A 27,735-nucleotide genomic window follows, 5' to 3' on the forward strand; every position below is an offset into this window, starting at 1 on the left:
GCTCTGAGCTGTCAGCACAGAACCTTGAATTCAAACCGTGAGATCATGACCTGAGCCGAAGTCAGGTGCTCAACCCACTGAGCCACCCAGGTGCCCCTCTGTTTGTTTGTTTTTAAGCAAAATTTAAAATGCTTGCTCTGCAACAATCACTGTTAAGAGAATGAAAAGATGAACTGCTGTGCCAGTACAGATTCTGCTGCCCATTCCTGTCCAGTGTAGTAGCCAATGTCATCCTGTACACTTTTACCATTACCCTGGAGCTCTATCTTCCTTCTACTGGAGCCACAGCCACTAGAGAGAGAACTCACGGTCTTTTTCTCCTGACTCCTGGTCTGTAAGTTATATGTGAGAAAAGAACCTAGGCCAAGAAAGCAAGTCCCTGGCACTTCAATCTCTAGAGGAAAAAAGAGGCTCTTCTCCCCAGGATCCCTAACTGAGGAACTACTTAAACAGAAAATAGAGTCAGATACAAACCAGCCTAAAATGAAGACTCTGGACTTCCTACTCTAAATACAAAGTTGTAAATGGTGTAGTAGAGCCTGCATCCAAATGCTTTGAAGCCATGAGGATTGGCTCCCACCTCTGACTGGGAGAGTCAGGAAAGACTCTATCCAAAGGAGCACATCTAAGCTGAGTGGGAATTTTGGGCAGAGATCTTGCCGTCTGTCAGATTCTCAATCGTGCCTTTTGAATCAGCTTACTCTGTGACCCACCATTAACAACGTTTTATATAACTCTGCTCTATTTTTATGTATTTAAAAAAATAAAAAATGGTATCATTTCCTACGGACTGTTTTTCAATCTGCTTTTTAAATTCAGTAATCTTTAACGATTATGTTTCTGTTTCATCTACAAAATCATTTCTAATGATTTCACTGTATTCTATCATATAGACCTTTCAAAGGTTATGTTTTAAATATTTAATACAGCATGAGAGAGTGCCAAGTATACATGATGGGGAAATATTAATCTTTTCAACAAATGGTGTTGGAAAAACTGGATCCATATGCAAAAGAATGAAAAAGGACTTTTATCCTATACCATGCATAAAAATCAACTCAAAATGGATTAAAGACTTAAACATAAGACTTGAAGCTGTAGAAATCCTAGAAGAAAAACATAGGTAAAAACCTTCTTGACATTAGCTTTCTGAATGATTTGTTGAATATGACACCAGAAGCACAATCATCAAAACCCAAAATAGACAAGTGGGATTACATCAAACTGAAACATTTCTATGCAGCAAAGGAAATAATCAGCAAAATGAAAAGGCAACCTATGGAATGGTAGAAAATATTTGTAAACCATATATCTGATAAACTGTTAATAAGTATATAAGGAACTCCTACAGTTCAATAGTGTAAAAACAAATAGCCCAGTTAAAAGATGGCCAAAGGAACTGAATATACACATACGTAAAGAAGACATACAATGGCCAACAGGTGTATGAAAAGGTGCTCAACATCACTAGTCACCAGGGAATTGCAAATCAAAACGACAATGAAATATCATCTTACATCAATCAGGATGGCTATTATAAAATATTTGTTTGTTTGTTTGTTTATAAGTGTTGGCAAGGATGTGGAGAAAAGGGAATCCTTATATATTGATGGTGGGAATGTAAATTGGTGCAACCCCATTTCTAAGTATATGTCCAAAGGAATTATATCAGTATCTCAAAGAGATATCTGCACTGCCATATTCATTTCAGCATTATTTACAATATGCAAGAGATGGGAGTAACCTAAATGTCAATCAGTGAATGAACAGATAAAGAAAAAGTGGTATATACATATAATGGAATAGTCTTCAGCCTTAAAAAAGAAAGAAGTTCTGTCACTTGTGACAATATGGATGAACCTGAAGGATGTTATGTTAAATAAGTCAGACACAGAAGGACAAATACAGTTGACCTTTGGACAACACAGGTGTCAACTGTGCAGATCTGCTTATGTGCAAATTTTTATATTACAGTATTGTAAATATTTTTTCTTATGGTTTTCTTAACATTTTCTTTTCTTTAGCTTACTTTATTGTAAGAATATAGTATTATTCAGTCAGTATGGCTCAGTCAGTTGAGTGTCTGACTTTGCTCAGGTCATAATCTCTCAGTTCGTGAGTTCGAGTCCCCCATGCAGTTTATGGGTTTGAGTCTCCATCGGGCTCACTGCTGTCACCGCAGAGCCCAGTTTGGATCCTCTGTCCCCCTCTGTCTCTGCCCCTCCCCCTTCAAGGTCTTTCTCTCAAAAATAATAAACATTTAAAAAATACAGCTTTGGGGCGCCTGGGTGGCGCAGCCGGTTGAGCGTCCGACTTCAGCCAGGTCACGATCTCGCGGTCCGTGAGTTCGAGCCCCGCGTCGGGCTCTGGGCTGATGGCTCAGAGCCTGGAGCCTGTTTCCAATTCTGTGTCTCCCTCTCTCGCTGCCCCTCCCCCGTTCATGCTCTGTCTCTCTCTGTCCCAAAAATAAATAAACGTTGAAAAAAAATTTTTAAATAAAAACATAAAAAATACAGCTTGAACACTCACCATTCAGAACAAATGCTGACTGTAAGCAATTGATACAGCTATGTCTTCATGCCAGGTTGCTGTCAGCTCTGCATGTACTATAATTTACTTAAATACATTGTTATTGAACATCTCAATAAGCATATTTGATTCAATAAGCTTCGATCATTTTTTTAAATAAAGATCATTCAATTTGAATGGATTTTGAAACTGCATTAAAAACATTAGCTAGGTAAGCTCCTTGAAGGTAGGGAGTTGAGTTTCACTCCACATCACTAAAACTTATAACCAAAGACCTGTAATAAAAGAGGGCTCAATAAATAGTTGTTGAATAAATGAGTGGATTTTTTTTTTTTTAATTTTTTTTTCAACGTTTATTTATTTTTGGGACAGAGAGAGACAGAGCATGAACGGGGGAGGGGCAGAGAGAGAGGGAGACACAGAATCAGAAACAGGCTCCAGGCTCTGAGCCATCAGCCCAGAGCCCGACGCGGGGCTCGAACTCACGGACCGCGAGATCGTGACCTGGCTGAAGTCGGACGCTTAACCGACTGCGCCACCCAGGCGCCCCAATGAGTGGATTTTCAAAGCAAAATAATTCAACATAGGGCAGTAAAGAACTTCCTTCCATTCTTAAAAATAGGTTGTGTGTGTGTGTGTGTGTGTGTGCGTGTGCGTTTTAGCTCAGATGAACAGAATTTCCCAATTGACTTTTTCTAGAGAAAAGATTAGGTCACAGTTGACTTCCATGAACTTATTGGGGCAGATGGGAAATCTCTATTTTTGAGCATTCTTTTTTATTTTATTTTGGTAAAGAATAATAATTGCTTCCAAATGAACAGTAGCTTTTAATGAAAGTTTCAATTATCAAGCACTCAATGTTTTTACTCTCTTTACTAAGCATCTTTTAAGGACTTTGGATAAATCAGAACTTGACATTTCAATTCAGACAAGGTGTAATCAAGGATTAAAAAACAGTTAAGGTAATGGGAGCTATCAGATATATATAAAACATTTTAATATAAAATTATATACAATCAGTATTTAATTTGTATAATATAGTTTCATGTTGGGAACATTGGTTTCCAATTGTACTAATAAGGAGTGAGGTCATTACATATTATATTTAATAGAGGCTTTCATGGGCAGCATTTTGGTAGCATTATTAGACTTTAGACATCTTTAAAATTTTATGTATTTTTTCAATCAAGTTATTACATGTACATAGTTTTTTAAAAATATAATTAGGATAATAATGAAAAACACCAGGCCTATCTTTATCCATTTCTTTTTTTTTTTTAACTTTATTTATTTGTTTTGAGAGAGAGAGAATGAGCAGGGAGCAGGTAAGAGGTAGAGAGAAAGGGAAAGAGAAAATCCCAGTCAGGCTCCCCACTGAGAGTGCAGAGCCCAACATGGAGCTCAAACCCACAAACTTATGAGATCATGACCTGAGCCCAAATCAAGAGTCAGATGTGAGCCACCCAGGCACCCCTCTTTCTCCACTTCTAATTCCCTTTTCCTTTTTGCAACCAAATTGCAACCTTTTTAGCTATGACAGTACTTAACCTCCATATATCTTATGGCATATGTTAGATAACTTATCATTTATTGATTTTTCAGCTTCAGAGAATGACTTGTTACCCTGGAATAAAAAGTTGCTTCTCTGCCTCCTCCATCATAAACTTCTCCTCTTCCATCATCCCGATATAGTTGTATGGACATTTTCAGTTAAATTACTTTTCTTTTTTAAAAAAATTTTGTCAATGTTTATTTTTGAGACAGAGAGACAGAGAGACAGAGTGTGAGCAGGGGAGGGGCAGAGAAAGAGGGAGACACAGAATCAGAAACAGGCTCTAGGCTCTGAGCTGTCAGCACAGAGCCCGACGCGGGGCTCGAACTCACAGACCGTGAGATCATGACCTGAGCTGAAGTTGGACGCTTAACCAACTGAGCCACCCGGGTGCCCCTCAGTTAAATCACTTCTCAATCTTTAAATCCTTATCTGGATAGCCTAGAAAAATTATATATATTATGATTATATTTTCCTGATGTTAAAAATTGTCTTGTTTTCTTTTTTGCTGAGTTTTCTATGTAGGAATCTGTCTTTCCCCAAATTCTACACAGAACTTTTAGTTAAAAAGCTCCTTGTTTGGGGTGCCTGGGTGGCTCGGTTAAGTGTCCAACTTTGGCTCAGGTCATGATCTCATGGTCCGTGAGTTCGAGCCCCACGTCGGGCTGTGTGGAGCCTGCTTCAGATTCTGTGTCTCCTCTTTCTCTGCCCTTTCCCACTCATGCTCTGTCTCTGTCTCTCTCTCTCTCTCAAAAATAAACATTAAAAAATTTTTTTAATAAAAAATAAAATTAAATTTAAAAAGCTCTTTGTTTTATATTCAAACACATCAGAAATTCTTTCAGTGTCATTTTCTTCTCAGAGTCATTCTTCCTAATTCTTATCTGAACTTGCTCTGCAGTGCAGCTGTCATTCTGAATCTTCCCTTCACCATTGTCCTAGGCATTCCTACCTCTTCTCTCCAATGTTGGATTCTCTGCTACTTGGATCCTTTTCTTTCTTAGTTTACTCCTTGGATTTGGTGGAGCATATATTCCAGAAACTTCCTGACAACAGATGCATGGCACCTAAGTAATTTTTTGAGACCTTGTATATCTGAAATTCTTTACTTTCCCCTCACACTTGATTGCAAATTAGAATTCTAGATTGGTTCATTATTTTTCTTCAAAATTTCTAAAACATTGCTCCTATTGCCATATCACTTTATATGTTGCTTTTAAGAGATTTGATGCAGGGGGTGAGGGGGCCTGGGTGACTCAGTTGGTTAAGCGTCCAACTCTTGATTTCTGCTCAGGTCATGATCCTAGCATTGTGGGAAGGAGCCCTGTGTCGGACTTTGTGCTGGGCATGGAGCCTGCTTAGGATTCTCTCTCACTCTGTCTCTGTCCCTCTCCCCTGCTTTCATGCTCTCTCTCTCTCTCTCTCAAAAAAAAAAAAAAAAAAAAAAAAAGATAAGTAAATAAAATAAAATGAAAATTTTATAGAACAATTAGACTGACTTTAAAAGGAAAATGTTAGCGGCACCTGGCTGACTCAGTAGGTTGAGTATCCAAAAGACTTGGTACGAATAGTAGTTCTATTTGGATTTAAAAATTGATGTTTGTGTTTATATTGTGTAGGTTAGAGAAACAAAATCTGTAAAATTTTTAATGATAATCCATGTATGAATCTTTTCAAAAGTGGGATATTCATTTGAGGAATAATTGTAATAGTTTCTTTTTCATTAGAAATTAATATTGCTCCCAGAATTGTCTCTACCCATTCTTACAGTCAAAATAATAGTCTTTAGACTAAGATATATCCAGGAATTTTGTACTACCAGAAAGAAATCACTATCTTCTGAAGCCATTGTTGCTATAAAAATAAAAGCTGGCCTGTTTTACTGTAGTAATTACTTGAGTTGCTAAAAATAAAAATTAGCAAAAAAAATTTTTTTTTAAGTTTTATGTATTTTGAGGGAGACAGAAACAGTGTGAGTAGGGGAGGGGTAGAGCACAGAACCCAATGTGGGTCTTGAATCTACGAAACTGAGATCATGACCTGAGCTAAAAACCAAGAGTTAGATGCTTAACCTACTGAGCCACCCAGGTGCCCCTAATATTTAACCTTTTTAAAGATACATATAGAGTAAATTTTATTTTCTTCTTCTTCTTTTTTTGGTATCTGGCAGGTTTAAATGTTCATTTATTTATTGAGAGAGAGAGAGAGAGAGAGAGAGAAGGAGAGAGAGAATGAGGGGGGAGGGGCAGAGAGAGAGGGAGAGAGAGAATCCCAAGTAGGCTCCATGATCAGCTCGGAGCCTGGCACCGGGCTTGATGCGGGACTTGATGTGGGACTCAGTCTTACAACCGAGAGATCATGACCTGATCACATATCAGGATTCAGATGCTTAACCAACTGAGCAACCCAGGTGCCCCTAGAGTAGATTTTAAGAAGAAAAAAGTGGTTTGCTTTGGCAATGGTCATGAAAAGTCTATGTTCTAATTTTTTTGTAGCTGGACACTAAGGTTTTTCAGGGTTGAGTCTCCCAGCTCTAACTAAGCACTGTTTTACAGCCTGCCATGTTCATGGAATTGATTCTGGTACATTTTCAGTATTTCACAAAGATTCATTTTCTTTTTTTTCTTGCTCATTCTAGTGAGACTCTATACAACTTCATTTCCCATATCAGAGAAAGCATTCACAAGGTAAGTATAGCTACATGTCAAGAAATTAGAACATTTTACGTTTTAAGAAGTTTAATAATTACATTGCATTGACCTTAATTCAAATAGGATAGCAAGATTTTAACTCTTTTTTTTATCATTAAATGACAATACTCCAAGTTAGTAAAATAAGGCAACAGTCTGAATTTTTTCTTAATTTCGGGTTTCTTAGTTGCAGGCATCTGTGGAAAAGTCTGAGGAACATCTCAGTTCAAGAAGTCAATCTATTTTAGATTGTTTGGAGACTGTGGCCAAGACATGTGAGTATCTCGTGTTTGAGGTTATCAGCAGAGGGCACTAGTGAGCAGAGAACTGAACTTTCTGACCCTAGCCATGTTTCTGCCAGTGGTGAGGTTTCACAGTATTTCAGATGAGAGGATGGGTACATAAGGTTAATTTTGAAGAGATGTGGAGCACGCTGAACTGGATAGTAGGAACCCCTATGTATGGGGATGTTCCTGGTCCTTAGATGCCCTCTGTGAACCACTAATCCTCCACCCAGTAACCCCACTGCCTCTGGGTAGGCTAGCTCTGCCAGATTTCTCATCTCACTGCCTGAAATGAATCAGCAGCATCCCTGAGTCCCAAATGAATTGCTAGTTATGCTGTCTGTAAAGACATTGTTCCCTTAGGACTTAGAAATAAAGATTCTGGGGGCGCCTGGGTGGCGCAGTCGGTTAAGCGTCCGATTTCAGCCAGGTCACGATCTCGCGGTCCGTGAGTTCGAGCCCCGCATCAGGCTCTGGGCTGATGGCTCAGAGCCTGGAGCCTGTTTCTGATTCTGTGTCTCCCTCTCTCTCTGCCCCTCCCCCGTTCATGCTCTGTCTCTCTCTGTCCCAAAAATAAATAAACGTTGAAAAAAAAAATTAAAAAAAAAAAAAAAAGAAATAAAGATTCTGCTCACTTTGGAGTTAGAAATACTCCAGTCACCGCCTCTTCTTTCTGTCTTGGTTTCAGTGAGAGCTATTCCGTAGTGAATCACAGCATCTTTCTCCATTTCAGTTATAGTTAGTGGTTTGTAAAGTCCCATGCTCTGCCAAGTAGTGATTTATGTTTAGATAAAACCATGGTCCTGGCTCTTACTAAACAGAAGAGAGCCATAACACAGCTCTCCTTAGGTGGACACCTCTGTAGAACCAACAGCTTCTCAGCTAAATGGCAAGATGATGACTGCATCTGCACTTGTTTGCATTTCTCTGTGTGTTTATTTTTTATTTTAAACAAATTGAAGTCAACTTATTTAAATGCTTTGGGATGGATTGCTCATGATTTACAAAAATTAATGCCTTTGTGTGGCTTAGAAATTAATCTCCATCTGTCTGTAAAAAAAGCACTGTACTGTCTGCTGGCTTCCAACCTGGGTATCCCCCACACAGGGCAACTGTGCATCTGTTTGGAAATCAGTTCTGGAAGCCTGGGACTATTATCCTCACAAGAAGTAACAAGACAAAGAGCAGAAGCAAATCAGGAATGCTTCCTTTGTGTAACATGATAGAATAACTCATTTGGAAGTGTCCAAGGAGAGTACTCTTCTCGCTTTCTACATTTAAAACTAGGTGAAATGCAAAAGGAGGGTTGCAGCAAAAATGTGACATTCTTAGTCCAGTACGGGAAATGGAAGTGCTTAAGTCCCAATACAAGGTCAAGGCAGAGTGAGGACTAGAACTGGGTCTGGCTTATAGTAGGCATAGGGGTCCCAATCCTTCACCCCTGAGGGTTCCTTTTTAGAGGGTAAGATTTAGGAGAAGGAGCCACATTGATAGGGAAAACAGTAACAGACTGTGTAGCATCATATTAATTAGAAAGCCAGATCATTCTTGAAAATGAGCACAAGTAGTCTGTCCAGAGTCATTCCCTTTCTTGGTAGGTAGTGATGAGGATCAGGAAGTTAGTCATTGAAAGAGGAACCAGACAAATCCTCTATCATCATCTGTTCTGGCCCAGTCCAGCTGACCTGAAGCCCTGAATTTGCCAGTCAATACATTCTGCAGCCCTCAGTATGCACTGACTGTGGCTTGTAAGGGAAAGGGAAAGAGAAAAGATGTTGTGTGAAAGTACTCTCTTGTGCTATTATGTAATTGGCGCCTTCACAGAATGAGGTCATGAAATCTTTCCCTAGTCACAGTCTGCCTGTTCAACCAGAAGGATCACTCAAAGACATCTAATCTAACTCCTCTTGTTCTTTAGCTGAGGACCAAGAACCAGAGTAATAGAATGAATTGCCAAGGCCATTCACATCCTACTTTAGTTTAGGTTTAGTTAGCCTTAGTAGAGAGCAGTACAATCTAATAGGTATCGGTTCTATTGAAAAATACGATCATTTGGAAAATAAAGATGAGGGGCTATACTGAAAATCAGAAAATGTCTCTTTTGGGAAATAGATAACTCTACATAAAAATAAATTCCATATGAATCAATATATTAAGTGTAATTATTAAGTCATAAAAAGAGCTATAAGAGGAGCTCCTGGGTGGCTCAGTTTGTTGAGTGTCCAACTCTTGTTTTCGGCTCAGGTCATGATCCCAGGATTGTGGGATAGACACCTGTGTCGGCCTCTGTGCTGAGCATGGGTCTACTTACGGTTCTCTCTCCCTCTGCCCTTCTCCCCACCTCAAGCACATGCACGCTCTCTCTCTCTCTCAAATTAAAAAAAAAAAAAAAAAAAAAAAAACAACTATAAGAAAGCATGGGCAACATTTTTATAATTTTGGAGTGCAGCAGTGTCTTCTTAAGCAAAGCACATATAATCATTAAGAAGAATGAGGTCTATCTTTGTGAACTATGTTGAAATGGAAATATCTATTCATTGTTAAATAATAACAGTAAGGTACTGCTCGTGTGTACATAGGTTACTCCAGGACACATCTTGTGGAGGAGTGTGACCAGTCAGTGAAAATTGGGAAGGGTATCCCCCCCAAAAATGAGAGACTGAGGAATCTCTTCTTATAGATGGAGGCTCCCAGACTTTCATCAGGCTTTCACTGGCACAGCAGGGAAAGCAAAACTACGGAGTGTGTAAAAGGAAAACTACTGGCCATCAGTGCAAAAGCATCAGAATCTCATCTGTTGTCAGTAGAGCCCTTGTCAGAACACTAAAATAGAAATGAATAAAAAAGTCATTTTCTAAGAAAACAGTTATTGTCCAGAATATGGAACTGGATTTTAAATGGCATTGTTATAAAAAAGCTAAAAATATCTGATGTTTACAGCCAAAGCAGAAATGAAATGAGTCCCCTTCTAAAGAACCACTCATACACACACATATACACACACGAACACAATCTGTAATCTATATATGGATATACACATGTATCAATGTATCCATGCAAAATCCCAGAAAGTGCTCATAATGTTAAAATCTAGGAAGTGGAACCGAGGTCTGCATGGAAGAGAATGGGTCATTTTTCATTGTATGCCTTTTTATACTGTTACAGGTTTGAGGGTTTTTTTTAATGTTTATTTTTAGAGAGAGAGAGAGAGTATGAGCAAGGGAGGGGCAGAGAGAGAGGGGGGGACAGAGGATCCAAAACGGGCTCTTTGATGATAGTGGAGAGCCTGATGCGGGTTCGAACTCAGGAACCATGAGATCGTGACCTAAGTTGAAGTCGGATGCTTAACCAACTGAGCCACTCAGGGGCCACTAAGTTATTTTCCTAAACAAATTTTTTTAATGTTTATTTTGAGAGAGAGTGTGTGTGTGAGCAAGTGGGGGGGCGGGCAGAGAGAGAGAGGGAGAGAGAGAATTCCAAGCAGGTCCATGCTGTCAGCAGGGAGCCCAACGTGGAACTTGATCCCACAAACTATGAGATCATGACCTAAGCCAAAATTGAGAGTCAGGTGCTTTAAAAATAAATAAATAGTCAAGTGCCACCCAGGTGCCCCTTAAATAAACTTTAAAAAAAAAAGCAATTTTTTTTAAAGTTTGTTTATTTTGAGAGAGCGAGGGAGCAGGGGAGGAACAAAGAGAGAGGGAGAGAGAAAATCCCAAGTAGGCTCCACACTGTCCACACAGAACCCGATGCAAGGCTCAAATTCACAAACCCTGAGATCATGACCTGAGCCGAAATCAAGAGTTGGATGTTCAACTGACTGAGCAACCCAGGTGCCCCAAATTAACTTTGTAAAAGAAAAAATATATATATATAGACTTTGGAAGTAATGAGCTCAATACAAAAAATCCTGTGAAAGAGAGGATCCCAAACATAGGTTTCTTAGGGGACAAGGAAAGAACGGGACCACAGATAGATGCTTTCTGAGTACTGAATCTGGAATTGAACACTTTGCTTGCATTCCTCATTCTCTGCTTTTGTGGTTGGTGATGTTTACTGTTGCTAGGAAACATTGCTATTTAGGAATTTATCTAGGATAGGATAATTACATTTGCTTCCTACTACAAATATCTGCAAGGATGTCTGAAAGAATATTTGACTGATTGAGTTTAGGAACAGGAATCCAGTACTTGAAACATAAGTAAACAGCCTTTTTCTAATTGGTTGACATAGGGAATTTAACTTTGTATTGAGAAATAGTAGAACATTTGCTTTCTAAAAATTTCTTACTTTTTTTCTTGTGGTAAAATACACATAAAATTTACCATTTCTTACTGTTACTTTGCAAGACTACACTGGCTTGTCTATTTCTGTCATAACAGGCTCTGTCTTGCCTCAGAACTTTGCACTTGCTGTTTTCTCTGTCTGAACAACCTTCCCCTAATCTTTGCAGGACTAGCTCCATTTAATCCTTCTGTTTCACCTTAAATATCTCCATCTCTGATGATCTTATCTGAAGTAGATGCCCCCCCTCTTATTTTTATTATAATCCCTATCATAGCATTTATTATAGTTTTTCACTTATTTATGTTCATGCTTATTTGTTTATTGTCATTTTTTCCTTTTCAAAATTGCAGAATTCATGTATGGAGTAGATAGTTTTGTTCAAGACTGTTTCCATGTTCCTAGCACAGTATCTGATAATAAGTTTCAGATAAAACTGTAAATCTCCAATTAATGTGTTCAAACACATCAGGAATTGTTTCATTTTCTCATTAGAGACATCCTGGCTGGAGCTCAGTCTTCCAGCTCTAGACTGGGCAGATTACTCCTGAGGTCCCAGTCTTAGGGCTTCTCTTCACCATCATTTTGAGGATCAAATTATTTTTTCATCCCCAGTCTTGGATCCCTTTGTTTCCTGGACTTTGGCTTACACTTGTATTTGGTGATACACATCTTCTAGTAGCTTTCTGAGAAAGTATATGGGAGATAACTTTTTTTATACATTGCATGTTTGAAAATGTCTTCTATCTCCACATGGGTCTAGAATCCTAAGTGAGAAATTCTTTGCTGTTAAAATTTCTAAGCCATGGCTCCATTGTTTTCTAGTTTTAGTTTTGTTATTGAGATGTTTGATGCTATTCTTCTTCTTGATTCTTTATGTTATCTGGGTACCCCCCCACACACTATCCTTTAATGGACATTTCTTGAGCCTCATGTTTTCCCTTGATACGCTTTTTAAAAATTTTTTTTAAATGTTTATTTTTGAGAGAGAGAGAAAGTGAAAACATGCCTGGGTGGCTCAGTTGGTTAAGTGTCCAACTTTGGCTCAAGTTATGATCTCATGGTTTGTGGGTTTGAGCCCTGCATCAGGCTCTCTGCTGTCAGTGCAGAGCCCGCTTTGAATCCTCTCTCTCTGTCTCTGCCCTTCCCCTGCTCATGCGTGCTCTCTCTCTCTCTCAAAAATAAATACGCATTTTTTAAAAATCTGAAATGTAAGACTCCTTTTAAGAAGGTAATTATGTTTTATTTTAAAGAGAAAATCTTAAGTAAATCACTTAAACTTTATGAGATACCATGTGGTAAATTCCTGCCTTTGGCTGATAAGAGAAGACAAAAGACAGAATAATTAAAACATGGGGAACTAACAAAGCACCTATCAGAGTGAGGGAAGTTTTCAAGTAAGATCCAATTTGAGTTTATTATCCTGTCTTTTCAAGCACCAGATGTTACTTTGGTTTTCCTTACATTTACTGTGAAGAGTTAAGTACTCTCTTGTTACCAAATTGTTTTTCACCCGTCTAAAATAAAAACATTTTGTCAAGAATCTTGAAACACTCTTTATATATATAAGAAGATAAAAGGAATATCTGGTGTATTATTCCAGATTATTTGTAAATTATACTTGCTATGCATTTAAGATGTATGTGAACTTACAATAGTTTATAGCATATAGTAGATACTCATCAAGTATTTGTTGAATAAATTTAAGAGCATCTTCACATGAACTGCCATTTAGAAGAGGATGACAATAATTGATTGCAACACAATGTGTTATTAAGACTGTGTGTGTGTGTGTGTGTGTGTGTGTGTGTGTGTTTCAAATCTCTCTATGCCAGAGAGAAGAATCAGTTTCAGTCCTGAGTGGTTAGCACTCAGGTCACCAAGTTCATTACAGCCCAAGTGTAAAGAGGGGATACATAAGTGGAGGGTGGTAAGTGATGGTAGAGCACACACATGGTGCCAGCAGCAGAGAGAAGGAGCCCCCAAGCCAGCCAGGAAATGCTGTTTTTCAAGGAGGGGACTCCTGAGAGAAGGAAGAATGGGAATGAGTTGCACTGAGGTGGTGGCTGAGGGGAATGGGTAAAGTTGACCTGGGTAGAAGCAAGGATAGATTCCAAGCCAAGGGAACGGCATGCACAAGGCCAGTGGCGAGAGGGAGATTGCTTAGGAAACAGAGCCCAGAAATGTGGAGGTGGATAGAGAAGGTAAGAGGAAGTGAGCTTGGGTCTTGATGGCCAATTTAAAGATTTGGACTTCATCCAGTGGCCAGTGTGGTGCCATTGAAAGTTTCAGCAAGGGTTTCAGAGGATGCATGATCATATCTACATTCTTGAGAGAATACTCTGATGATGGGACCAAGAAGGTGGGCCAAGGAGGAGGTTGGTGCCATCATCTAGGCAGCAGGTTTCAGGGTCCCCAGGAGGTGCTGAGATTGAGTCTGCCTTGGCCAGGATGTTCTCAGGGAGGGAGGGAAGAAGAGACAGTGGAGGAACTGCCCTACTCTGCTTTCTCTCCTCACCAAGGCTGATCTGGGTAGAGTTCTGGGCACTAGCAGAGCAGGCTCAGGTGCCCCATGCCAGATTCTAGCTCCTCCCTCTCCACACTGTGGTCCGGGAAGGGTGAGGCATGCCATAGTCTTCGTGAGGTAATTGTCATTTTTCTGTATTTAGTGCAAGAGACTGTGCAGGCCCAGAGTGATCTGCTGTTGGGAACTGTGCATGACAAAGGCAACATGGAGCAGGTTATCCTCGAGATACGGAAGAGATTTGAAGCTGTAAGTGTGGATCCCAACCTCTTTCCTCAAGTATGTTGTTTTTTAAAAAAAATTTTAATTATTTTTTTATGAACCTGTTTTATTTTTTATTTTTTTAAATTTACATCCAAATTAGCATATAGTGCAACAATGATTTCAGACCTCAAGTATGTTTTTGGCTTTGTCACTAAGTCCCAGAGAGACACCTTTAAAGTTGCGATTTTTTTCAGCCAAGAACAGAAGCCAGACAGGACTTCTTGTAATGGACCAAGGTAGAGGCCAACTTCCTCCTCAAAGGTTCTCCGGCATGATGTGGGGCCCAGGGGCCCTACTCCAGGGTGTTACCATGCTTCCTCTGTAAAGCACCCAGCAAAAGACAAGCTGTGGTTCTGCCAACACATCCTTTGGTTGGTTTGCACATTTCACTGTGCATTCGGAGTTGCAGTGTCCATAACTCTTTTCTTTCTCGCTGTCTTTCCCTAGAGACAAGCAGAATTTATAGAAATGAAGTCCGACCTGAAGCACCTTGAAGTTTTAGTTGCCCAGCAGAATAAGGACTTCCAGCAGCTGTGTGAGCAGCTAGGCCAGCTGAATGTGGCCAGCGTCCTAGCAGAGCTGAAGAGATTGATTTCAGTCCCTCAGGTACCTGGGCATGTGAAAGACAGCACTTCCCAGACCTCACTACCTCTGGCCCAGAGCCTCAGTTTCACCAGGCAGGACAGATATGCCTCTGAGGAACCAGATATGTGGCAGACTCAGGCCATCCCTGCTGTCTGGAATCTTAGTATGGGCTCCCTGCAGCCTGGGGAGTTTGCTATCTATACTGAGGGAGCAAAAAGTGATGCTCTCCAAGGAGAGGCTGTGCTGATGGCCGCTGGAACCGGCAAAAGAAGCAGGCGAGTAAAGGACAAGGCAGTGCAGACCAACTGCCAGAATTGGACTCTTAATAAAACCAGCCCTGAGAATCATGGCTCTGGTTCCCCAGGCCACAAAGTTCCTTGTGAGTGGAGCTGGGTTTCCCAAGGAGCCTCAAGGTTTATACCCCTGGACTTTGAATCCAGCATTAAGAACACTTGCCAAAAATGTCAAGCTGAAGGTGTGCTTTCGTGTGCCCCTTGTGAACAAAGGCTGGTGACTGCACAGAAAGGCAGAACTATGGAAAGAGGGGGGAAAGGCAAGAAGCAGCAGCCCAGGAAAGCCCGCAGAAGCAAGCTCCTAACCAGAAAGCAAGAACAAACCCCTAGCAAAACCTGTGCTTTCAATTCTAAATATCCTCAGCTTCCAGTTTCTGGCCCACAAAGGCTCCCCCTGGAGCAGCAGGAACCCTTTGCTCAGTCCCTGCATCTGTGGGGCTCCAGGACTCCCACAAAACCAGTCATCCCTGTTCTGAGAGCAACAGTCATGCCCAGTAAGACAGTGAGGGCAGCACAGGAGAACATCTTGCAGCTCAGTGGGCATTCTTCCAAAGACAACAGCCTGCTTTCTAAAAGTTCCCTGGGGGACCACCAGATGAGCTGGTTCAGTGACCTCAACCTTGGAAGTTCAGAGTCTCCTCTGTGCAAGGATCCAGGGAAGAATATGCTCTATGATCTGGGTTTTGACAGCAGTGATGATGGCTTTTGACCAGCCCACAATCTGACTTCAGCTGATAGTTTATTGGTCTCAGCTGGAAAGACAAATTCTAGAACACTGGGGCTGGCTAACAGCAGAAAGTCCCTGAAGCCTGATTGGAGCCCTCAGGCTCAGAGGGCCTGCTGGGGGGGGTGGGGGGTGGGGGGGGGTGGTGGTCAGTGTAGGACAGGTGCAGGGCAGGGCAGTAGCTCTGGTGTTCTGGGTACCAGGTGCTGCCCATGACAAGCATAAGGGATAATTGCATCTTTATTGGAGTGAAGCACGTGGAGACGACAGTGATGAGCTGGAGCAGCAGCCTGGGTGTAGGGCATCAGGAGGAGGGTGCTGATTTTGGTGAAAGGAGGACTGGCCTCCATGTGGAATACTGAGTGGCAGAAGGGCTCTCACAGAACTGTTGCTGTGGCACCAAGACTCCCAAACATTTTTGATCTTCACGGTATTTCCTACACCTGACCAATACCTATCCAGGCCTCGGGATTTTTAAAATTATTTTTATCCAGTTTTACTGTCAGAGCACTTGCATGTTTTGATCAGTGGACATATTACAGGACACACTGTCTTCTTGTGAACAGAGAAACAGAGAATGTTAAGCTGCCAATGAAAAGAGGTGACGGGCACCCAATAAATTCCCAGAGCACCACTGTATACGAGCCACACAATCCCATTTTTCTTCCTGGCTGTTTTCCCTATGCTGTTTGCAACCACCCTTGAAGCTAATCAGAGCATCTAAGGGCCCCGTATTATTTCCAGAGAGCAATAGGCTTATGTGAGACTTTGGCTGTCTATTCATATCTTGCAGAAGTTTTGAATTTTTGTTATACATATATGTATATTTGTTTTATAACAAAAAATAAAAATTTTTAAAAGCATATTTTTTTCATTATGTTTATTGAACTGATCTCCCAACAACTTAAGAAAATCAAATAGGGTGCCTGGGTGGCCCAATCGGTTGAGCTTCCGACTTTGGCTCAGGTCATGATCTCACAGTTCGTAAGTTTGAGCCCCACATCAGGCTCTCTGCTGTCAGTACTGAGCCCAGATCCAGCTTCAGATTCTCTGTTCCCCAGTTCCCCTTTCTGCCCCTCCCTGACTCATTCTCTCTCACCCTCTCTTTCTCTCTCAAAAATGAATTTTTTTTTTTAATTTTTTTTTCAATGTTTATTTATTTTTGGGACAGAGAGAGACAGAGCATGAACGGGGGAGGGGCAGAGAGAGAGAGGGAGACACAGAATCGGAAACAGGCTCCAGGCTCCGAGCCATCAGCCCAGAGCCTGACGCGGGGCTCGAACTCACGGACCGCGAGATCGTGACCTGGCTGAAGTCGGACGCTTAACCGACTGTGCCACCCAGGCGCCCCAAAAAATGAATATTTTTTAAAAAGAAAATAAAATGGATAAGACATATACCATCTTTTTATTCCATAGACTTCGCCCAAATGATTTTGAATAAACACCACCCTATTCAGACTAGTTTCCTTTTTCTTTTCCTTTATTGTTTGAAAGTAAAATTCCTCACTGGATGGATTGGCTTCCAGAATTTGCCCATTTTCAAGGCAATGCAGTAAATGACACTGGGACCTCTGAATGGACCATTATAGAAAACAGTGGTTCTTGATTTTTATTTTCATTCTTTATTTTCAAGGGAACGTATCCCACAAAAGTTTGAGTTTAATTTGCCCACAACACCTTTGGCAACCAAAGCTGCTCTTATTCCCATTTCCAGACCAAGGGCCTCCTATGACCTGTGGCTGGGATCCTCAGGCAATGACAGCAGCCCTTTCCAAGGCCCAGGAAGTACAGACTTGGACTCTGCCTACGACTGCCCCGGCCTTTTCTCCCCCGTGAGCCTCGCTGCATGCCTGTTCACCCTGCCCTCTGCCAGTCTCTACTGCCTTCCATACTAGTTTTCTCTGCTTATACATGGGAGGAAAGGGCCCAGCCATGCAATGGGCTCCTTCCAACCCGTCTCAAACTGACTACAGGTGGCTGTTGAGCGGTTAGCATGAGGCTTGTAGACCAGAGGGGTTTGTATCTGGAAATCTTTTATTACTCTAAGCTGAAAAGTTTGGTCATTTTAACTCAAAGTTGAGATCCTGTTAAGAGAATGCCATTAATGTTTATGACTATGGCCTTCTCATTGAAGGGTCTGTCCAATTTTGAAATGCCAAAGCAGGGGGCGCCTGGGTGGCTCAGTCAGTTAAGCGGCTGACTTTGGCTCAGGTCATGATCTCACAGCTTGTGAGTTCAAGCCCCGCATCGGGCTCTGTGCTGTCAGCACAGAGCCTGGAGCCTGCTTCGGATTCTGTGTCTCCCTCTCTCTCTCTGCCCCTCCCCCGCTCATACTCTGTCTCTCTCTCTCTCTCTCTCTCAAAAAATATTTAAAAAAAAAAAAAAAGAAAGAAAGAAATGCCAAAGTAGGACCCTCTGTTCTTTTGATTCTGCTGTGAGTTATGAAATCCTGTATTTCTTCAGAAGTATTTCATTTTGTGTTATGAAGTCAAAGATCAGAGTGACTCAGTGTTCCATGAGCTGGGTGTTTTTGTAGAATGAGCAGTAAATTTATCTCCCAACAAGGCTGGGTTAATTAAAATTACACTGCCTGTCTCTGGTAATCATCAGGAAAGGATATTCTGTTTCTTATTTTATTCCTAAGGCGCCTTTTTTTTTTTTTTTTTTAACTACTGTGCTCCTGCCAGAATTGGTGAGCGTGACATAGCCCAGGCACATCCCCAGAGCACACGATGTTTTGCTCTTTGGATGCTGATAGAGATGTGGCTACACAGGGGCAGCTGTAGTGGGAGGTCTATGGACCTAGGGCCCAGATAGCCACCTAGGGGCTCCTCCCTCTGATAATCACTCCAGCTACATCTGAGGATGGAAATAAAGCCAACCACAGCACCTAATTGTCCTGACATTCAAGTATCAATCAATAAATAAATTTTCAGAGAGAGAACAGCAGGCGAAGGACAGAGAGAAGGAGACAAAATCCCAAGCAGGCTCCAAGCCATCAGCACAGAGCCCAATGCAGGGCTCAAAGTCACCAACCATGAGCTCATGACCTGAGCTGAAATCAAGAGATGCTTAACCATCTGAGCCACCCAGGCACCCCTCAAGTATCAATTTAAATGTCCCCTACAGAGAGGTGTCTGGGGGGCTCAGTCAGTCAAGTGCTCAACTCTTGATTTCGGCCCAGGTCATGATCTCATGGTTTGTGAATTTGAGCCCCACATCAGTGCAGAGCCTGCTTGGGATTCTCTCTCAAAATAAATAAACTTAAAAAAAATAATGTCACCTACAGACAGACCTTTTCCTGACCTCTTCTGTAGGAGCTCACCCTACTCACTGCCCATTCCCTTACCCTGTTTTAATTTTCTCCTACAGCTCCATCTGAAATGGCATATTGATGTGCATACTTGATTTGCCTGCCTTGGTGGGCGGAATAGAAATCCCAGAAGCAAGATCGGCATCTGCCTCATCCCAGTTATATCTTCAGCATCCAGGAGAGTGTCTGACCTTAGTAGACACTTGACAAACAGTGAGGGCAGGGATTGCTTGCTTAACATTTGAAGAGCTCTTTGCAGCCTGTCCCAAAGTCAGGTCTCTCTAGCATTCCTTTGCAACTTTCCTTTTTTGTGTTTTGTCTCAGAAGCTCCAGAGGTCTCCTGATGAGGGGTCTCCTGCAATATGCTCTCTTCTCTCCCAGGCCAGGTACCAGCAACCTCTCTCCACCCGAAATGCCCAGAAAACAACAGGCTTTCTGCCTTCCAAACAGTTGCTTCCTACAACGGATGAGCAATTTTGAAAAAATTTTCATGCTAGGCCTTAGGCCAAAACTTTTCATCAAATCAGGCATCCTCCAGTTGGCCAAGCACAGAAAGTCCTTCCCCACTAGGGCTAGGATCCATTGTCAGGTAGATTTCCTAAGTAAAACTTTGTCCACTCTATAAATATTTTAACGGAACATAAAATATTAACATTCTCCCACATACTCCAGGGAGAAAGCAAATTGCCAGAGCTTCAGATAGTCTTGGGATGAAAGTCTTGTCAATTGTTATCTACGGTCAGGTGCAGTGGCCTCCCTGGTTCGCATGCGCTATTCACTGGCTACTGCCATATTAAATGCCCTGTGCTTTAGTTAGAGGAGGTAGCATCCTGGTACCAGGTGAGCCCCCAGCTGAGCCATTCAATAAGAGGAAGATTGGCCTGAATTAGGCCTCTTTTGCAAATCCTCTTCCTCAATTTCTTTGATCACTGACAGCTCACAACTTCTCTAGTGGGAGGATGGTGTCGCTGCCCTATCAGCACATTCCTGGATACACAGGTGAGAGACACAGGGCCCCAGGTTTTGTTGCCTTCTGCCTGGTCTCCTGATCCCCTTGCGTTCTCTCCTGGGATTAGAAGTGGAGGGTCCAAGGAGCCAGGGCAGGTGGGCAGGAGGTGGCTCGGCTCCCCTATTCCCCAAGTGAGGGGAGCAGGAGGCAGGGGGAGGGGGACCTGGAGACCCGGAAATGAGAAGGCAGGCCCCAGTGCCTGGCTGAGCTGGCTGGAACTCAAGAGAGGGAGAGGCATACTAACCGGAAGTTCTCTCAGAACTCAACCTGGCAAGATTTCAGACTCTGATCTAGACCCATGTGGCTAGACACCATGCCCAGTAATGTGGAGAACATGGCAGTCTGGATGAGGCTGAGGGCAGGGTCAACACTTCCAGCCCTTGAATTGTCCTTTTGAAATAATTGTTGCTCTGCTCTCAGGCCTCAGCTGTGGTTCTCTGCTCCCTGCTGACCTTCACTTGGCCATTGGCTCATCTCTCTCCTTTCTCCTACCCCTTCTTCCTCAGCCTGCCCTGCCTGCCCTCCTGCAGGTCCTAGTAGCTTCTGTGAACCAGCTCCTGCCTTACAAAGTCTACAAATAGAGCTGCATATAGAGCTGGTTTCTAGTGGCTTCGGCATGGACACTGGTGGGACGCAGCCAGGGGACCTGAAAACCTCTTACAGGGCTGGATGGGCCCAGCTTCTCACGTGCCTTGTGCTGTGGCTTGAATTTGCAGTTTGCAACTAGTAGGTTCCAAAGCTCCTATTTATTCTTGAGGTTGCCTTGTTTCTATTTTGATTCTGCTAATCCAAAGCACAGTTTGGTGTTTCCACGGAAACAATTCAGTGATTGTTTAGTTTGCCAAGATGAGCTGCGGGGGAGAGAACCAAATGACGTAAAACATTTTTAGTTTCTCAAATAGGACTATCATTGTCTCAAGAAGTTGTTGGTCCCAGCCCCCTGCAAACCCAAGGAAATATTCTAGACTCCTTTTCCCCTTCTAGCTAAGTCGCTAGAGACCCATTCCCCAAACCCCTGCTGTGTGCAGATAAGCACACATCTGCCCAGTAAAGCAGATGACAAAGGCAGGAGGGTCTCCTTAGGACACTCAGGAAGCCAGGGATGCAGAGACAGGAGTCCATGTCACAAGGGAAATGACCATATGGCTGCTCCTGCTAATCTGGGACTGGAGAGCCAGAGGCTCAGGGCTCACCTGCTTTAACTGAACAAGCTGTGTTCCTACAGTGAGGAAAAGCTCCTCATCCAAGGATTCAGGGTGAATTACCCCTCTGGCAAATTTGAAGTTTTACAGAAAGGTTTAGCTAAAACAGTGGTGTATCTGTCTGGGGGCATGGAGAGCTGGGTCTCCCCCACCCATGCTGAGCCTTGTTCTCAAGGACCACAGTCTCCTCCACAGGCAGAAAGTCCTCTCTCTGCAATCTTCTCAGGTTGGGGCGAGGCCCCCATTCCCAGAAACCACTCCCTGTACAAAGACCCCGGGGGAGCGTGAATGGAGACCTAGAGCTTCTGGTACCGGGGATCAGGCGACTCTCCTGCCAAGGCCCTGTAAGTCCTCCCACTGTGGGTCTGGTTTCTGCTCCAGTTGCTGGGAACTGTGAAGGTCAGCTCTGGGCAGTTAGCTGGTGAGGGATACCCTCAGCTGGCTGGTGGAGTTGGGGGTCTTAAGAAGACATACATGTCCACTGCAGAAAAATTAGAAAATATGGACAAGAAAAAACAAGACAAAACCCCCTTGCCTTCCATAACAATGTCCTGTATATGCTGTGCTCATACACACATTTGTACAAACTTGGGATCAATTGCACTTTCAAAAAATAAATACATTTTAAGTTTTGGAATAACTTTAGATTTACAGGAAAGTTGCAAAGACAGTTTCTATCTACCCTTCACCCAGTTTCCCCTAATGTTAACACCTTACATAACTGAGGCATATTTGTCAAAGCTAAGAAACTAATACATGAACTCCAGCCTTTATTTAGACTTCCCCAGTTTTTCCATTAATGTCTTCTTTCTGCTCCAGGATGTAATCCAGGATACCACACTGTGTTGTAGTCAGAGTGTCTTCACTGGTCTGTGACAGGTTTCAAGTCTTTCCTTGTTCTTCATGACCTTGACAATCTGGAGTGCTGGCCAGGCATCCTGCAGAACGTCCCCCAATCTGGGTTTGTCTGACATTTAGTGTATGATTAGACTGGGGATGAGGGGCTTTGGTAAGAACACGGTAGAGGTGGAGCACCCTTCTCATTGCTCCCTGTGGGGGTGGAAGGGTCAGCCACATGACGTCACTGGTGGTGTCACCTTCATCACGTGCTTAAGTGCTGTCAGGCTTCTGCACAGAAATCTGTTTTTCTTTTTCCCTGCTCTGTTCCTTGGAAGGGACTCACTGAGTCTAGCCTGGCCTCAAGGGGTAGTGATGGGAAACAGAGTGGATTAAGCTCCGCCTTCTCTATGGGAGACAATCCACATCAACACTTCATATCTGAACTACACTGTGTTGAGCCCTGGCTTTTTTGGATCCCAAGTAGACCTCTCTCCATGCACACAGCCGTTCTTCACCTGAGCAGTACAGCTGAGGATGCTGTGAGCATTATTTTCATTTGCTCCCGTCCTTTTTGCTAAGGGAGAAGAAACTGGTCCCTAACTCCACAAGTGGTGAGTGCTTATTGAGGGTGCCATTCCCTACAGGGACTGAATGTCCTCTGGTTAACCTTGTCCTGCCCTCTGCCCCCCCGCGGGGCAGTGGTGGTGGCTGCCTTGGCAGGGGAGGCCCATCTCATGAAGTGGCCAGAGGCTAGTGGTGCCATTTGCTCTGCTAAGGGGTGGGCATGCAGTCTCCACCTGAGAGCTCGCAGGAATCACCAGACCTGTGTCAACAGCTCTGCAGCCTGCCCTATGCTGAGGTCTCTAGCCTAAAAGATGGCCTGTCAGAGGGGGGCCCTTGGCCACGGGCCTGCCTTCCCGGTTCTCTGGGTTGTTTGGGCTTTGGGTCTTACAACAGCCACTGTGCCAGCCTCCTCATCCCCATCCTCCCCATATGAGCCCAGGAGGCAGGCACTTCCCTGAGACTCAGTTTCTGGGCATCAAATCTTGCCCAATAGCTTATGTGTCCCAAAAGAACATCATGATTTTAAGACATCTGCCAAAATAATTTCTGATGATGTCCTTGTCCTTTCTTTCCAGGAGTGTGGCTAGTGCCAGCCCTGTTAGGCTTTTGCTGCTATGCTGACCTCAGGGGAGCAGTGGGCTGGCTCCTCCTTCACTCCCTGCCCATCTTGCCCTAGCAGGGTCATTGCTACAGGGATTCTCTGTGGCCTCCAGGGTCTCCAAGCCTGGAGTGGGATGCATGAAGGTGGGGCATTGGCCCATGGGCAGGACCTATGCTTACCTTTTCATCCCATTGCCCTTGGCTGAGGGCCCAGGGGTCTGATGTGCAGAGTGTGGTGGGGAGGCCTCATGGGAATGTCCTGTCGGGAGGGGACCAGCCTCTCCAACATAACCATGAGGTCCCTGTAGAGGCCTTCAAGCTGAACAGGGGCAGGGCTGGGGGGCACTGATGAGAGGTTGGTCTAGACAAAAGGAGAGCATGGAGCCCATGCAGAGAACAGGCGGCCCTGTGTGGAAAGTGTGCAAGGGTGGCAGAGCGCCTGGGGCCACAAGTCTGTGTAGGCTGTGCTGGCCTGAGGGCTGGTCCCAGGGGATGCTCAAAGCTCACCCTGGTTGTGGCCCCGTACTTACTTATTCAGGGGCCCATGGGAAAATAATACCAGGAGACACAGCAGAGGCCCACAACCCATACCCGCCTTGGGTACCGGATGTATTCAACGTCAATCAAAGACACATTTGAGATGTCAAGAAAAGTGAAAAACAAGTCAACAGTAAGAAACATTTCAAAGCAACAGAAAAAAAAAAAAAAAAAGGGCTTTCAGATCAAAAAGGGACACAACTAGAAGTTAAAGAGGGTGTGGTAACCCAGATTCTGCCAGCCCACAGTGGCCCACAGTGACACTGATCACTGCCTGAGAGACAGCCTCCTGCTGGAAAGAACCAAAGCCGTCTTTACTCAATTTGGTATTTAAAAGAGGCCATCAAATTGTAGTCCTCTTCCAAGTCCAGCACAGTCTCGACGATACTGTGATCATCAAAAGCCTGCTTGAGGCTGCCAGGCTCTGCATCTGAGGCCTTCTGAGGGCTCTCATCGGAGAGCAGAGCCCAGGCCTCCTCCCTGAAGGGCGAGCCTCCGCAGCGGCCACACACACGGCTCAGCGCGTTTTCAAATTCTAGCTTCCCAGCCAGTTCTTCAATAGCTCGGATGCTTGCATGGTCTTAAAAATAAGAACATCCAGCATTACAATTCCAGTGAGAGGCTCCCAAAGCCATTTCAGGCACAAGTTAAAAGCCACAAATGGGCACTCACTCTTCAGGGACTGTGCCAAGCCTGGCATTCCCGCCCTGAGGTGGGCAGGCTGCTACAGTAGGTGCCTAATTTTTAGATGGTCTTGATGCCCTCCCTCCCAGCTCCACATTTATTAAGCCCAACTACCTGCCAGTCCCCAAGGAAGGTGTAAGTGGGAGGACACAGAGATGCACAGGCTTGTCTTGGATCTCAGGGAACTCCCTGACCTGCAGGCATGACCAGACATAGTGTGAAAAAAATGCGAGTCTTTTGGGGAATCCAAATGCTTCCCGGGGCTGGCAAGGGTGTGAAAGATGGTGAGCCGAGGCAGGTGACTTCAGCTCCCCTCCTGGGACTACTGGAGGAGACTCTGTCCTCTCACATAGTGGGCTGGCAGGGGTCTTGCTCTGTGGCCTAAAGTGAGTATCCTCCCACCGGGCCTCCCTTTCATCCCCACAACCTGGAGACCCTTCCAGAGACAAGAGCTTCAGGCAGCCCCCAAGGCTATGCATGCCTTAATTAGGGGCTGTTGGTCCACTGTGCAGTGTCAGTCATTTAGAAATAGAACATACCAAAATAAATAAATTAGGTCATGCACAGTTCACACAATGTACAGATGTGTGTGTAGAAAAAAAACCTCTGACCGGATGTATAGCACTATGTTAACAGTAGCTTTCTTTGGGTACTGGAATTACAGGGGAGCTTTGGAGATCTTTCCTTCTAATCTTATGTTATCTACTCACTCCACCCTGACCCATCTTTGCCTATGTCCTTGTCTCCAGATCTAAGCTCAACCACCAAGTCCTGGGGAGCCACTGTCCCTTATGTCCAGGGTTTCACTGTAACCAGACATTTATGAAATGACCCATCAGGCTATCGGCTCCCTGAGGGCTCTATGCATAGAGCCTGACCTGGCAAAACAAATCTACCATGTAGATGAATGAGAACTAAGACAGTGGTTTTTTGCTTTGTTTTGTTTTAAAGACACCTGCTGACTCAGGAGCCTGCAAGGAGGACCTATCCTGAGGAGAGGACAGACCTGCCCTCTGTACTCACCGATCATATCAAGCAGATCCTTTGTGACCTCTTGGCTAGAATTGCTGAGTGGCATGTTTGAGTCAACCTTCAAATCTTTCTCCATATCTTTCCTGCAACCCCCAGGTAGGGAAAAAAAGAAGAAGAAGAAGAAGAAGAAGAAGAAGAAGAAGAAGAAGAAGAAGAAGAAGAAGAAGAAGAAGAAGAAAAGGTGGAGGGTTAGAGCCTCTTTCAAGAAAATATCGTGGGGAACTCAGTATTAGATAATCTTAAAAACAAAAATACACTGGCAACTTTAAATCAGCTCCTGTGCTGTGTATACAGGACAACTGGAAACTGCTAAATCAGTGAAGTTGACTAATAACAACATCCTAATGACTCACAGGCATCACAGATAGTGCATTAATGAGTATGAATGCCCATATAACATTTGTAGAATTGAATCAACTAAATGGCTTCTTCTTTCTCTGCCTCCATGGAAGCCAAGATGGCAGGACCCTGAAGTTTCATCCCATATGGTCATCCTTTCTCCAAAGCAAGGTGACTAAAACCAGGCAGTTTAAACCTACCAGGGAGAAGGGTGCCCAACTGGTTCAGTCAGAAGAGCATGTGACTCTTGGTCTCAGGGTGGTGAGTTCAAACCCCACGTTGGGTGTAGAGATTACTTAAATAAATAAACTTTAAAACTACCAGGGAGAAAAAAAGGTCTAGGGGACATCTTAACCCAGTGACGGCCTAAAAAACCGGTGGGGTGGGGTGGGGTGTGGGTGAAGGGAGCAAAAACAAGCATGAAGGCAGGAAGTATCCATTCAGCCTGTCCCTAGTATGGACATTGTTTCTGCAGCATAAAAAATCAAGCATTTTAGAAATCAGGTTCTCTAACATTCACTATCCCTGTGGGACCTGCAAGGCAGTTTCTATGACTAGTCTGATGGTCCTAGAGGGGAGGCAAAGGCAGTGCTGCAAATTTGATTTAGGGACTTCAGACATTTTCAGAAATACGATCCCCTTAACTGTAACTTTTTACACTGGCAAACTGGAATCACCTTAGGCTGTCTTTTCTCCAGTTCTCCCCATCTCCTGCAGCTCTCCAAAACTGTCTTTCGGGTGCCCAAATGGAGGAATGCATCAATACGTTTTCCTTACTGGTCAGAGGTTTTCTTTTCGCGCATAAAGCATGTGGCTTTGCATTCATTGGGGCATGGTTTGGAGCAAAGGCAGGGCTCTCTGTCTCAGAAGCACAAGGGACTGGAGCAAAAGGAGCAGGGGAGGAGGAGAAGGCTGCCAGCGGGTGCCTCCTGCAGAGGAGCCGGTGCACAGGGAGGGGGAAGGAGAGCGGCGGCGCGGTATCCTGCTCCAGCCTCTGCTGGTCTGAGCATTCCTGGGAATGACTGACACCTTCAAAGGCTCGGTCAATGGCTGCAGTCAGCTCCTTTCTGCATCTTCTCAGTTTTTCAGACATTTCCCCTAAAAGCGACCACGTCTTTATTATGTAATACATTGTAAATGCACAGAGCATCATGAGTATAACGTTACAGATGAAGTTGCAAACCACCCCTGAAAGGCGCATCTCCTGGAGCTTGCTCCACGCCACAGGGCAGAGGCCACAGTAACCCACACTCCAGGTGTGGGGGGCGGGGGAGCGGGGGCTTCCTCCCGTGCGGCGGGTGTGGCCCTTGATTCTCGGGAGGAACCTGCAATCTGCCGGGAGCCCCAGGGACGCCCGGCCCCGCCTCCCCTGGCTCCCGGCCCACCCGCCCCTGCCGCCCGTCCAGTCATCTCCGCGGCCCCCTCGACCCTCGCCAGCAGCCCGCAGCCGGCCCTTGGGCGAAGGTCCGCAGCCACGTCCTCACCCAGCAACGCCGCCACACCGCCACCCCCGCCAACGGTCGCCGCGCGTGCACGAGAACGGCGCTCCCGCTCCAAGGTTAAAGGTCAGACAAGAATGCCGGGACAACCACCTAGTTCTTTAAACCCATGGGGCCCAGAGGGGAAGCGAGCTAGCGGGATCCCCGCCTCCCTCCCCCACCCAGCGAGCCCAATGAGGACTGCGGGCGGGATGGCCTGGGGTTGGGGGGGGCGGGGGGGAGGACCGCCCAGAAGCCGCTGCAGGGGCGATCTCATTTCTTACCAAAGTTGGCAAGAAGGGAAAGGTTCCTGTTCTCCAGCTGACATGGAGAGAAACCGGATGGGCCACCGTACCCAGCAGTTTTGTGAACCGACTTCTTTTAAGTGAGATCTAATAAAAGCTCC

The 27,735-nt window shown here is 44.2% G+C and overlaps 2 protein-coding genes across 4 annotated transcripts in view; one reads left to right on the forward strand and one right to left on the reverse strand.

Annotated features, from left to right (window-relative positions):
• The window catches only part of IHO1 (interactor of HORMAD1 1), a 35,205-nt gene extending 18,611 nt beyond the window's left edge, over positions 1 to 16,594 (forward strand). For both annotated transcript variants that reach the window (XM_045496817.1, XM_045496818.1), the window contains exons 6-9: positions 6,720 to 6,768; positions 6,959 to 7,046; positions 14,009 to 14,112; positions 14,575 to 16,594. In XM_045496817.1, the coding sequence (XP_045352773.1) occupies positions 6,720 to 6,768; positions 6,959 to 7,046; positions 14,009 to 14,112; positions 14,575 to 15,714 (1,381 nt within the window). In that variant the 3' untranslated portion in view covers positions 15,715 to 16,594. The remainder of the gene's footprint in view (positions 1 to 6,719; positions 6,769 to 6,958; positions 7,047 to 14,008; positions 14,113 to 14,574) is intronic.
• Positions 16,595 to 23,834: 7,240 nt separating this feature from the next.
• CA2H3orf62 (chromosome A2 C3orf62 homolog) lies at positions 23,835 to 27,697 on the reverse strand. Of its 2 annotated transcripts, XM_045496837.1 has the most exons (4): positions 27,336 to 27,697; positions 26,529 to 26,949; positions 25,504 to 25,595; positions 23,835 to 24,376 (listed from the first exon to the last, which is right to left on the reverse strand). In XM_045496837.1, the coding sequence occupies exons 2-4, from the start codon at positions 26,942 to 26,944 to the stop codon at positions 24,111 to 24,113; spliced, it is 774 nt and encodes a 257-aa protein (XP_045352793.1). In that variant the 5' UTR covers positions 26,945 to 26,949; positions 27,336 to 27,697; the 3' UTR covers positions 23,835 to 24,110. The 2 variants fall into 2 exon arrangements, with proteins under 2 accessions (XP_045352793.1, XP_045352792.1); XM_045496836.1 differs by having other exon boundaries at positions 26,529 to 27,697.
• Between the last annotated feature and the right edge of the window lie 38 nt (positions 27,698 to 27,735).

The sequence above is a fragment of the Leopardus geoffroyi genome, chromosome A2 (genome assembly GCF_018350155.1).
Source record: "Leopardus geoffroyi isolate Oge1 chromosome A2, O.geoffroyi_Oge1_pat1.0, whole genome shotgun sequence".
Lineage (NCBI taxonomy): Eukaryota > Metazoa > Chordata > Mammalia > Carnivora > Felidae > Leopardus > Leopardus geoffroyi.